The 13,858-nt window shown below is 42.8% G+C and overlaps 1 protein-coding gene across 2 annotated transcripts in view; it reads right to left on the reverse strand.

Moving 5' to 3' along the window:
- Nucleotides 1-4,089: 4,089 nt before the first annotated feature.
- The window catches only part of LOC120794578 (lymphocyte-specific protein 1-like), a 32,310-nt gene continuing 22,541 nt past the window's right edge, over nucleotides 4,090-13,858 (reverse strand). For both annotated transcript variants that reach the window (XM_040135774.1, XM_040135765.1), the window contains one exon: nucleotides 4,090-4,392. In XM_040135774.1, coding sequence (XP_039991708.1) covers nucleotides 4,367-4,392 — 26 coding nt within the window. In that variant the 3' untranslated portion in view covers nucleotides 4,090-4,366. The remainder of the gene's footprint in view (nucleotides 4,393-13,858) is intronic.

Genomic DNA, 13,858 nt, shown 5'->3' on the forward strand with positions numbered 1-13,858 from the left:
CCTTAAAGGCTAATGCTCCATCCACTGGTTGGTGGAGGTTATACCTGCAGCAGGACAGGAAGACTTACAGGCACTACTAAGGGCCGTAGAAATACTGCTAAGTCCTCCTCAAGCTTTTCCGGTAAAAATTTAAAGAAAAAGGAAAAAATAAGAATGTATGTTATTGCACGCATTCATGAAAAAGTCAACGGTGACTTTAAGCACGAGGCAGGATATGATGGCTTTATCAACATTTAACCGAAACCAAAGTGATTTTTTTGCTTAGATATAATCTAATGAAAGTCCTGTGCTTTGCGTACCCACAGTCCACCCGACTGGGACCTCAGTTTTACACAAATGAAGCACTCCTTGCACTACAAAAAACACAGCAACTGACTATAATCCAGGAAGAACTTAATTTTCCCTCCAAATGTATCCGGAAAAACAAAATTAGCATTAGCATTATTTGATGTGATCTCTAGGAGACAAGTCTGTAACATCCCACAGCTGATAGGCCATAAGCCACCACTAACCCTTGTGTTGTACACACCAGTGTAGCCCACTGCAGGTCATTTGATATCACATCGAAGGAAAAACATTAAACTCATTTCAGGCAGAGACACGTATGAATTGAACATATATAGCAAACGGTGTCGGCGGAGTAATGGTGCAGTCGGACGGAAATCAGTCTGGCAAAATTTACCAGCACGGTGTGGCCAAAGGAAATAGCGCGGGTTGGGTTTTAAACATAAATCGTGGGAGCTAGCACGGCTAGCGGGCTAACAAAGATGTAAACTATACGGCGTTTTATCAAACATTTTACTGTCATTAATCCCCGTCACTGTCATTGCACTCACTACAGACAATCAGTATCCCTTCTTCTTTGTGCTTGAGTAATTTTGCCATGCAGTCATGAAAGAAGATGAACAATCAGACGGTCCTGATTCTGGACGGTCACAGTAACACCACACCAGAGCTAAAATTAGAGTGAATTTTAGACTTGACTTTGTCAGGAGGACAGAAACTGGAGGCTTAATGGATATTACCAATGCTAATTGTTTGCTAACATATTACATCCTACAACAACTATTTAAGCCAGAGGCAGGGTGGTGTCCCCACAGGCTTGTCCTGAGAAAGGGGACAAGCCTGTGGGGACACCCAGAACTTTATCTGGCCATCACACAGGCTTGTCCCATCTCTGGAAAAGCCTGTGGAAAAGATCCAAGGTGCATAAATTCTCACTGACTGAAGTGCTGCTGCTCAGCGCTGCCACAATACTGCCACCGGTGGTCGGAGACTCTGCTGCAACAACAGCAAAATATTGATTGTCAGTGATCATCAGTGCTTTTTTTTTGCACCTGCTTGAAACCAGACAGTTTCAGAGTTTTGTTCAATTGCACATGACAAAATACACAAAACTATGCTACGCAGTTACATATGTTTGAAATATCTACTGCCTTGTTAGCTGACCAGTGCAATCACAGGCTCCCACTAGAGGGCCCTGAGCGGCTACACCGGTGGGGTAACTGGTGTACATGCCTTGCCTGAAGGCAGATTGACAGACTACCCCATCGTCATTTCAAAGCAGCAATCACCAGGCCCAGCAGACCCACTTCATCTATCTATCTATCTATCAAGACCGATGTGCGAAGCTGCAGCAGGGTGGTTATTTTCCCTGAATTAAAGGTACAGCATCACTGAGGTTGTAATGGTGAACAACAGTTTAATAAGGGCTGGGTTCAAAAACAGTGAAGCCAATTCTTATTGATGTCACGCAAAGGGCTCATGCGTGTGCCCCTGCTTACATACTGGATTCCCCCCCGCTGGGGTGACAAAGATGACCACCTTCCCTCAGGTGGAGATGGCTGCCGGCTGCCTGTAGGGGCTGCAGCTCAGCCATCTCAGGTGGCCTGGAAACCCCCATCTGCCCCTGCAACACACACTGAAGGCAACAGTTTTATTTTTGGAGTGGCCACGGGCACTGTGGCTCGCTCCCTAAGGCTCTAGTTCACTTCAGGATGGGACGGCCCTGTGGCACTCTGAGCCGGAATTAACAAGCAGAGAGCAGTTTGTCCCGACAGCCGCTCGCCGAAGGTAAACCGGTCAAACTCGGTGTCTGTTGAATGACAAGCTGGTGGTGCTGCAGCGTGTTCCTGACCCGCCAGCCAGGTGCTAACCTGCAAAGGGTGCATAGGATTTGATAGTGGCACGTGCACGATCTGAAATCTTAAACGCATGATGCATATCAGACATTATATCCATGAGAGGAAGAGTTTGCAATGCAGCGTTAACCGTGTTGTATGTTTCTGCACAATTTTGTGCCGTGGTAGATAAATGTAAGCATGAGTCAGCGATGAAGGAAACCTGCCCACCAGCACATTGATTATACTTTTATTCCTTCTTTGGCCTTTTTATCCACATTTTGTTGTAAAAAGTTATTGTCTCTACTCCTCCTTTCTTATGCTGAACAGATTTGCAGCCTGTCCAGCAAAACACAAGCAACACCTGTTTCCACCTCAGGTAAGCGTTGCTCCAGTTCATAATGTAGCAACCTGATAATTAATGAAGAGCTCACCCTCCATTTTGTTTGATTGAGGTCCTTAAAGCTAGATAGATAGAGGTCATGGCACAGTTTTATCGCAAAGCTAATCTTACACTTTCCTCTTTTGAGCTGCTCCAGTGGAAGCCTCCCAGATATCCAACCCCAGAGCCTTAAAAGGGGGACTACTCATGTGTCAGCTGGCGTTCTTGTCACTGTAACTCCAGGAGTCACTTTGTCAACAGGGATTCATATTAAACATTTGCTCGAAACCAGACAAACATCTCAGGGTGTTTAAATTTCAAGACAGGGACCACACCTCACAGGAGGCATTTCTATGCCGGGGTTTCTATACTTCAAACATTCGAGTCAGAGATTGTCAAACTTGCAGAAAAACATCCCATTAGATACGATGATCCTGCTTCTCTCTGATCAAACCGACATAAACATGACAAAAAATAAAAATCGAAGAGAATCATTGCTCCGAAACACGTGGCTAAGCTCACAATCAGAGCAGCTCTGAGAGGATTTGGTCCCCGGATCGATTTCCAGCAGACCGAGGCTGTTTGTTGGAGAGCAGGACAGCAGGCAGCAGGTGCTCGGTGTCAGGATGTTTGCTCTTATTTCCCTCCGTCCAAAATTAGACCATGGCCCTTTTCTAGTGTCCGCTAAAGATACTCCAATATTCACAACAGGAAGGGAGCAATTCAGTTCATGTTGCCGCTCGGAACAATCAAGTATATTATATAGTAAATAAAACCAATTGACTATCATAAAATGTGAGTCACATTTGAATATTAATTATCTTCTGAGATATTGTTCAGGTTTTTCTTACAGTATGTGCATCAAAATTCAACTCCCTCAGCAGCTCTGACGCAGCTCTGTCTAATATAATCCTGGATAAACAGGAATGTATGTTACATTTATTGTCGGTTAATTATGCCTCTGAACTTTGACCTCCTTCTTTTTGTTTGCTTGTAACGTCAATGACCAAGGAATGTGAACCCAATTAACTGCTGATCACGTTTTAAGTTTCTTTGGTTATCAACATTAGCTAAATGCCGACACCCCTCCCCCCTGCATGAACCTGGTCACCCTCCTGTATGTTTCAGTCATCTTTCTTTGGGTTTACTTTTATTTCCTGCAGAGGTCATTTTTAAATTTTGACAGTCTCCTTGAGAGACTATTTTCATAAGTAGTTTGTCATCACTTCAAAGTAGGCTTTCCATAAGCGACGGCTTTACGTGCCTTTCTATTTCCAATATTGACACTTCTTGTAGCCATGCTGCAACTTCAAGACCCAATTAAGATTTTTGAAACCTGCTAATGAGCTGGTTGTCACGAGAGCTCATTGTTCTATAAAGTCATCTGCAGACTTGTCTCAAAGCCATTAGCATGGGTTAAATCAGCCCAGTTGTTAAGCAGCTGAATAAACTATTCAGACGACACAGTAGAAGACGGTGAACCCACCCAGACAGTAAATTACAATGAAAGCAAAGACACAAACTTTCTAAGAGCTAAATATTGAGGAATCAAGCACCAGGAAACCTTTTAATTGATTTTATTTCATCATATTCAAAGGTATACCACTGCTGAAGTACATTGAGAGGATGAAATGAATATCTGTCTACTACAAACAGAGAAAAGACTCACTTTTTGCTTCACTACCTTTTGTAAAATGATAACAGAGTGTGGAAGGAAATCTGTCATCACAACAGGATTTACAAGCATTTCCAACCTAAAGCTTGAAATACAGAGAACAGTGAAGTGATTAGTGGCTAAACTTTTGTGCAGTATCAAAGAATTTTTCTTTAATAATCCAAAATTCCTCAAAGTCCAACATGTGTTTCACAAATCCTCATAGAACTGTCCAGCTGTAAAAGAAAAATAATTTATTATCAGCATTTATATTAGTCATATAAACACAATAAATTGCCTTAATCAAATATCATTCATATCTATAATTAATAATAAAAAAACAGACTCAGATTATTTGGCCAGCTGCTGAGATGTCTGGCATTAAAAATGTACTTTGTGGCCTGACTCAGTTTTGGAAAAAATTCCTCAACATTTCCAGCTCCTCGGTGATTGAGAACATCACATAACACGACAGGCATCTCATCAAATTCCTGCTCCTAAGTCTTAATAATTTAGTTCCAGTCTTTAGCAAGGTGATGTGTATCTTCCTCATGAGACATTTTGTGGATCTTGACTGAGATTTTCTCTTTTTTGGGGGAAATTCTGGCTCGAAGAAACCAACTTTTACATCACAGGCCTGTTTGAGGAACAATTTGATTGTTCTGAATCTGCTTTGCTTTTATCATATAAGTAGATTTTCGGCCGAAAATAAATAGATTGACAAGTCTCATCTGTCTTGCAGGAATCTGAAATGCTGATGGAAGTCAGCTATAGTAACGGGCTGGAACCTGACCTCTCCCAGCAATATCCTCCGCCCTTATTGCCAAAGCCAGGCAAAGACAACGTGAGGCTTCAGAAACTCAAGAAGAAGAGAGCCAAGAAAAAAGGCAGTCTATCTCAGACGCCCGTCCCCTTTCGCTCCTGTTTGTCACCTGTCAACGAAGCGAGCACAGACCTTGAGCACAGTGACCAGTCCAGCCCACCAAGATCACCGGATTCAGTCTACACTGCAGACTCATCCAGTTTCCCTTTTGGCTCCCTTTATGATCACTCTGCATCTGCATTCCCCCATCCTCAGAGCAGACCCCATGGCCAACCTGGCAGCTTCCCCCCTCAGTCCTCCACAGCTCAGATCAGGACGTCTGAAGAGCAGGTGGCTCCACTGTACGAGTGCTCATCTTTTTTATTTGATGACACAAATCCTTTAATGATGTCACCTTCGGCTTCACCTCCTCCATCACCACCTGAGCACGTCCCAGCACCACCTCTTCCCTCTGCTTTCAATTTAAACTTGACACCAAATTCCCATGGATCAGTAACAACAGTCTCTCCATTTGCTGTGTCGCAGTCCAGCTCTAAAATATCAACTCACCGCCTGACCCTATCCCCAGCCACCCCCAATTCTGGCCCAGGCCCGGCACCTTCTCAAGTTGCAGACCTACCCCCTGTTCCAGTGCTGCTATCATTTTCAAACACCCAGGCACAACCTTTTATTCCTAGCCAGAGGGAGACAAACTCCAATTCAAAGGACGGTCCTCAAAGCCAGACACTGTCTTGGACTGCCAGACCTACCAGTAATGGCAACTTTGTTCTAAGCCAGATGTCCCCTGAGATAACTGCCTCAAAAATTTCACTTGCTGATGCAGTGAAAGAGACAAGACCTGATGCCCTACAAACCAGGATTTATACTTCAAAGGCAACTTTCTATGAGATCTCTAAACCTCCCTCCATACAGGACCTCACAGAAATAAACCCAAACTACCAGGGAGCATCATTATCTGCCATATACAGGAACAAAACAGCTGTGTCAGTGGTGAAAAATTACCAGAAACAGTCTGTGTCCAGGACCCAAAGTGGAAGACCTAACTCCCCCTCTTGCAGACCGGTATCCACACCCATTTTTGAAATATCAAAACCTAACCCGCTTTTATTTTCTACAAGTTCTGCTTTCAACTGCTCCCAAGATTTACAGGCCCCTGCTATTCCCAATGAGACTCTGCGGCACGAATCAGCAATTCAAACTAGTGGTATACGCAATTACAAAGAGATAGAGATTCAACATACTAAAAGGAGTACAATAAATCTAAGTGGTGCCAATACTGAGCTGTACCACAGAGAGAATTTAGCATCAAGTATCACTGCACCTGAATCTGCTGTGGTCAAACCAACACTGATAGAACCCGTCAACCCAAAACTAAAAACAGACCAAGTTACAGATACTGAAGCTTCGTCTCTGCCAAAGGTTCCATCATTTATTTCTGTACCAAAGACTTTAAATCTCAACCCTACACCAGCGATTTCAATGCAAGCACCAACAAGTCCAAGTCCCCTGTCGTCCGCTAATCGACCTCCTGTGTTCAAGGCACGCAAGTCCTTGACATCACTATTGGAGACTCAAATGTCATTAGCGACCTCAAAGCCCAAATCACGATCCACATATTATGGGCTTACTCCAGCTGAGTATGTTGCCTACGGTGGGATTAGGACCCTGGCATCACATCACAGCCCTGTACCCTGCAGAGTTAATGAAATCTCTTCAAACAAAGCACACTCAGGATCACACATCTCAAAGTCTGAAGCAACAAAACAACTCAATGGGCATCAAGATCTTCCTTCTTCAGTGGATGTTTCTGCTGCTCACAGTTTACAACCACTGTCATCTCCAAAGGATTCAGAGTGTCCAGCTGAATGGATGGTCTCCTGTAGCAAAGATGTGTTTGAGGAAAGTCACTCTGAATTTCACAGTATTGGAATACAATCACTCAAAACGTCTAGCGTGGACACAATAAAACCTGAGTGTCCTCTTGGCTTGGCACAGAAAACAATGCAACAATCTACAAGTGATGTATCCACACCTAAAGCCTCATACTCTGAGGCTCCAATACCAATGCCTAAAGCAGGTGAGGTACACACACAAAGTGTGGCACTACTTTCTATAGAGGCAGCACTAAATACAACTCCTTGCCTGACTAATAGCAGTGGTGTGTTGAGTTCTTTCTCACCCTTAGTGAAAATAGATTCAAATGCAGAAACACAGCATATTGCAAAAGGGATTGATTCCATGGAGAATCTTCAGAAAACACCAGCAAAACGAGAAGCCAAAGTCACACATGCAAAACAACAGCCAGGACTAATAGAGATAGCACTGATCCAATCTTACCAAAGTGCTGTTGGAGTTGGTCCGTCAACAGCCAATGGATTCAGCGTTCAACCCACTGCCAACTCTGACCGTAAAAACCTGGTTTTTCAATCCCTTGCTACAGAGTTAGAGCCCAAATTCTCAGGGAATGCCATGATAAATGGTGAGTTCATTTTAGGAATACAACGAGCCACCAAACTGGTTTCAGAAACACCACTGCCTAGTAAAGTGGCTACTGAAACCGTTTTGACTAAACAAAGGGAAGAGGTTAAACAGCAAATCAAAGCAAGCAGTGAGTTTATTCTACCCAATAAGACAAACGTAGGGAACATTTTGCATTCTATGGCTGCTACTGCAGAACATATCCTTGACAAAAAAAGAACTGAGCCCCAAACCTCAAATATATTCCCTAAAGAACCAGTTGCTGCCAACACAGGATCTATGTTGCCACATGAGCCGGTCACAGCTTCTGTATATTCTGCACAGCCCAGTATCTGCACAGTATCTGCAGCCGAGCAAAGCACAAAATTCATACAGCAGCTCAGTGCGGAAACTCAAATTCACAGTTATAGTCAAACAGTAGAAAACAAGATCCATTGTCCCGGAGCAGGTCTCTCTTTAAAATTGTCTCAACCACCAACTGTACTAAACCCATCTGCTGTGAATACCACACTACTGGGTAAGTCTACCTCAGAAACCAAACTCCCAGGCCTATCCATTATTCCAACCAAATCACCAAATATTTCAGACATTAAATTCCCTTTAGAGACAGACTTATCAAATGTGCCAACAAAAGAGCCCAAAATGCCAACCAAAATTAGTGAGAATGTACTTGGAAACACACAGAGCAGCATAGGATCGAGTGGCCAAGATAAAGTAGTTCAAGGGGCAAATGTCTACACAAATTCAAGCAGAACTACAGTGAAGATTACACAAGCCACTGAAACCACTCTTAATATACCTGCCAAAGATGTGATACTGTCTAGCCACTCAAATATAGAAGCCAATCTTCCGCCTTATGCTACTAGTAACACTAACAGAGTCATCAGCTCAACAGTAGAAACAGAACGGTATCCACAACTCACTAGTGGAAAAGTAGGTTTAGTGACTGGGAAAATGCAAGCAGAGCATCTTCCCACAATGCCTATTAGAGCAGAAAACATTCAAACAAAACCAGCTTCTAATCATTCACAAGGAAATGTAGCACCGACCACGCCTAGCACTGAAACCAAACTGTCCAACGGATCATGTGCAGGATTACTAACTGTCAGCAAGTTTTCAACAGACACAGTCTTACCTGGGCAACCAGGAGGTCTAGAGGTTCAACACAGCAGACCTGCTGCAGAAACTGCAAACAAATCCAGTTTGGGCAGCAATGTTCACAGTATTCCTATCACTGAAAGCAAAGTCATAAAAAAGCTTCACACAGAAACTGTTCTACCAGTGATGACAGATCCAGCAGTGAGCAGTAAACCAATATTTAATACTGTGCAGGTCAGTAAAGCCATCGTCCCATCTAGCCCTACCATGAGGCAGGTCACACCAAAAATCACTCAGCTGAGATCAGAGAGACCTGATAGTCGATCTACAACAAAACTACCCATTGATGCAAAATCTGTTTCTGGCTCTGTTGCCCAAACAAGAGACTACGCAAACTCAAAAGCAGAAAGCAAACAAATCGCCAACCTTCTTGCTGAGCAAAGATCCTCTGAGACATCTGCACCTCAAATTACTACTAAAATTGTTGTAAAAGAACAATCCCCTTTCATCCCCTCTGTTACTACTGTAACATCCAGTACTGAGAGAACAAATTCCATTTCCACTGGTCATATCAAAGCTAACATATCTAATATCAGTGTAGAACAGCAAACCATTACAACGCCAGGTCATATCATTCTGTCTGAAGATAATGTTCAAACCTCAGCAAATTTAGTGAGCTCTCACACTGTAAATGAAAAAAAGAAATCTATAGAAACTAATGCTCATACTGTAATTACTCAAACACTCTCACACCCGGCTTTAAGTAACTACCCTGCTACAAATATTCAGCCAAATATTGATCAATCAAATATTAGTGAAACCACCAGAGATTTTAAAGCCCTACTTAGCCCTCCTACCGTAACTAAACGTTGGACTGCAACAAGAGCTTCCCCTCTACCCGAGCCAAGAGTGTGTAGTACACCTATACGGACCTGTACTCCAACCTTACCCCAGTGCTCTCAAACTCCTGTCTCTTTGGACCATACTACAGAACCAAAACCCTTGTCAGTCATGAAAGACCAGATAAACCCTCCCATTACACCTCTTCCAAATAATACACCTACTGGCACAGTTCAGCCTTCTGCTAAGTCATTCACAGAGAATATCTTAAAACCAGAAATAAAATCACTCACAACTAAGGACACTTCGGTCCCTGAGGTAAAAATACATTCCCAAACACAACAGGTAAAAACAAACATAGCATCATATTCCAGTATGGAGGGAAAACTCTCCCAAATGAAAATCGAGACTAGCGCTCCCATCCATTCTACTCATAAAACCAGTAAACCTACTCTAAGAGCAAAACCTTCCACTAAACAGGTAGAGTCAAGACCTTCCTCTGCCACTACAGAAACAAAACCTTCAGTGGTAAAAACCGATTCTTCAAAGTCGACCCCTGATCTGGTCCAGATTAGCTTGCAAACCAATAATGTTCAGCCTTCAACAGAGCTACCAGCACAGAACATTTCCCCTGCAAAGCCAGCAACAGATACTGTCATGAAACAGTCCATAGTTAAAGCTGCTGTGATTGACTCTGCCACTCCTGCCTCTCTGCCTCAGGCCTCAGTCTCAGTCAAAGCTCCATCCCCAAACAGAGGAACATCACCGCCATCTCAGCAAAAAGCTGGACTCAAAGACAAGGACGTTCTGAAGGCCAAAACTACACCGGCACCGACAGACGCCCTGGCAGCCGAGCTCTCCACGAAGTCAGCGACATCAGCTGCATCTTCAACTGCTGACAAGAAGGTTGTTACAGCGGAGACATCCCCTGCATCTGCTGAAACAAAGGCAGCCCAGAAGCCAAAAGGCCTTAAGGGTAAACTCAGTGGATGGATACGGCTTAAAAAACACATGGTTGTTGAGCCGGAGGAACCTAATTTTCCAGAGCAGGAGGCCAAAGCTCATGTCGATGCCAGTGGCAGCAACGAGAAAACAGATCAAGTTGGTAGCGATGAGTCGCCAGCAGACCAATTTGCCAATCAAGATGTGGTTAAGAACAAAGAAGGTCCCAAGGCGCTGAAGATGTGGGACGCCCTCCTCTTTCAGATGTTCTCCACCAAAGAGCGAATAATGCACCAGATCAACCAGATCACTGCCACCAAGAAAGATTCAGACAAGAAAAAGGCCTCTAAAGACAATCAGGATGAAGTTCCCTCTTTTGTCAATCGCCTGCCAATTTTACTCTACAGCCCCCGTTTTGATGCCAGGAAGCTTAAAGAGGCAGCGGAGAAGCCACTCACAAAAATAGCAGCAGTCTTTGAAAGGGGGCTGATAAAACGCAAATCTCAGGAGGACGAACGCAAGGACTTTAACAGAACAGCCAGAGGATTCGGTTCAATGAAAACTATGGATGTGTAACTTGAGCCGACGCAAAAGTATGTTTGAGACTGGTAAACAATTACTCTGTGGGGTAATTCATCATCAGATAGAAAGATGCAATGGTCTGAGCCAGGTGAGCGAGCCTCTTAGAAAAGGATTCATATGAAGAGAATTTGCAAGAAAATAGATGTAAAACCATTTGTGCATTTCTCCAATAGAATAGCTGAAGTTAATTTTATAAATCAGAGCTGCAGTGAGGAGGCAGATTACTTTTGAGGGGGAAAAAAATTAAAAGGGTGTTTGATTAGTACTTAATGCCCATCTACTTGACCCAATACTAGAGCAAGAACACTGCCATTGGTCTTTAAATTTAAACTTGGAAAGTAACGAAATTTAATTAAAACAAAATTCAGCCCTACGTACAATAAGTTCATACAGTATATGTCTGATGTTCTCGTAAATTGTGGGTATTGAAGATGTATTCTTTTTTTTCTAATCAAAGTGAGGCTCTTAGTGTACACCGCCTGTAGGCAGTTTTTTTGTTATCTGTAATGAATAGGGCTTTTACATTCCTGGACAACGGGGCAGATGGGTTTTGAAAGAATGAAAACAGATGAGTGAAGGGTGAAGGTCTAGTCAGAACAGATTTAGGTTTCTGCAAGTCAGGTATGGAAGGAAATGTGGTTGGACATGTCCGGGCTTTTGATCAGGGCAGGAAACTAAAACCACGCAGGCTGGTACGTTTTGAGGCAGGGCAGCATGTTGACGTCAGTATATGTTTTAAATTCAAGTCATTTTTTATTATTTATTTATTGCGTTGCTAGCTGCTCGAGGGATGGCAGTGTTGGGTCTGTTTGGCGGCTGGTCCGCCTCTTTGGTCTTGACTGAAATATCTCAACAGCTGTTCGATGGATTGCCAAGAAATTGTGTACAAATATTCATCCAGACGATGAATCCTATGGGCTTTAGTAATCCTCTGACTTTTCCTGTAGCGCCGCTATGAGGTTGATAGCCGTGGTGTAGCGTGAAATATTTTGACAACCAACGGATGGAATGCAATGAAATTTGCTACAGATATACATAAGTCTGTAGAAGATTAATTCCTAATGATTTCGGCGATCCCCTGACTTTTCATCTAGCATCTTGCTGTAGACTCTCGGTCTTGTTTCCAGAAGACTACGCAGCAATGGGAGGTCAGGCTGCATTCTGACTGTGCAAACTGACACTATAATTGTTGTTTGGTGTTGATTTAGACCACGACATTATACACTGCCCAGCCGTAATACATCCCAGAAACAAATTCGTGTTTCGTCATATCACCGGTGTTGTGTAAAAAACTCTCCACTTTTTCATGAAGTTAAAGGCTTCGAGCTCTTCTGCCAGCTGAGGAAAGTCTCTGAGATTGAACGGGAAAGAATTGGGGTTGTTTTCGTGTTTCCCTGAAATACATCTTTGAAAAGTTATAGGTATGTATGTGTGAGGCTGTTTGCCTAACGTCCAGAAAGTTTAAACTGGATAATTGTTTTTCATCCAACAGTGATGATATGATGATATTTCCAGCCAGTGTAACAGATAAACGTAGTGACCAGCATTGTTCTGTTGGTGGATAGTGGTTTCCTGCTTTAAGATGTGTAGTCCAGGCCATGAACAATATTACTGGGTTAGGCGTGTAAGTAGGATGTAGAAGTGAATACCAGTGAATGATGACGATAATGGTGAAGAGGCCTGCTGTGGGAGGACAGACTGAAGGAAATGGAGTGACGGTCGGAGAAGGAGGGCAGACATTTATATGTGGCATGTGATATTCCACAGCGTTGGAGGATTTTGCTGCTGCCGTAACAGGTACTAGCATGTTCTTATAGAAGTGATTTTGACCCTTTTTGTCTCTGTATTGGATTTGGAAAATTGTTGTTTTCCACGAGATGACCATCACGATGTAGAATTTCTTTTAGTTGAGGGGGACTTTACGCCTGTAAGTTAACCATGGCTTCAATTATTACAATGCTTCTTAAACTATATTATGTCTCTGTTCACTGTGTGATTCTCAAAAATGCATAAAGCTGAATGTGAAATTCGTGTCTTGTATTTTTCTTTTTCTTTGCTTTTGCTGGCACTGAAAATACCCTAAGAGCAAGTTCCAACCGAACTAATTACAACTACCTTAAAGGTTTAAAAGGTCCTGGTTAAAGGATGAGGCTGGTGTTGTTCTATATTGTTGTTATTGTCATCAAATCCTGTGAAAATACCAAAACCAAGAGTGTCACGTCACCCAGCACTTTCTGACTTCCCTGTTCACTGTTTGTGGCTGTTGGCCCAACCCCTTTAGTTCCCACTGAAGCGATGTAAATCTTTAAAACTGGCTCACAGATATGTAGTTCAATTTTTTTTAAAAGGCTAAATAATTTCCTGCAACAGCCGGGCGCTGTAGTTTTTAGCAAAAGTTAATCAAACAGGAGTGAATAGTCATTTTGTTGGGGGCTATTTTCCGCTGCGGAGTAATCCACATTTGGAGCTACTGGGGCAGCAGGACCGTGTATGTGGGATTAAGGCAAAATAAACTACAGTGTGTTTGTGTTCGTGGTGATGAGGGAACGTGTCGCCCAGTGCAACAGTGAGGCCCACTAATGTGTTTTAATAGTTTCTGGACAACAATGGAGCTCTGCGGCACAGAGGGATAAGAAATATCGGGCTTTGGATCCACACACAATACTTGTAGGAGACGTTCATTTTTGGTTTTGGTCTCTTCATGGGATTTGTCATCCCCTTTTAAATATACAGTAAATCTTTTTTTTTTTTTTCTTTTTAATTCCCACACTTTTTCATAATTATTTCTCAAAGGAAATTCAATATTTCAGTTCGCTACAAAAGCAACTTCTCTTTCGGTGAATGAATTAAAACTTCTCACCGTCTTTGCACATTTATAAAGTCAGAACCAGCATTAGTATCTCGAATTCTTTGTGTTTAAGATGAGACACATCCTTATT

The sequence above is a fragment of the Xiphias gladius genome, chromosome 1 (assembly GCF_016859285.1).
Source record: "Xiphias gladius isolate SHS-SW01 ecotype Sanya breed wild chromosome 1, ASM1685928v1, whole genome shotgun sequence".
Taxonomy (NCBI): domain Eukaryota; kingdom Metazoa; phylum Chordata; class Actinopteri; order Istiophoriformes; family Xiphiidae; genus Xiphias; species Xiphias gladius.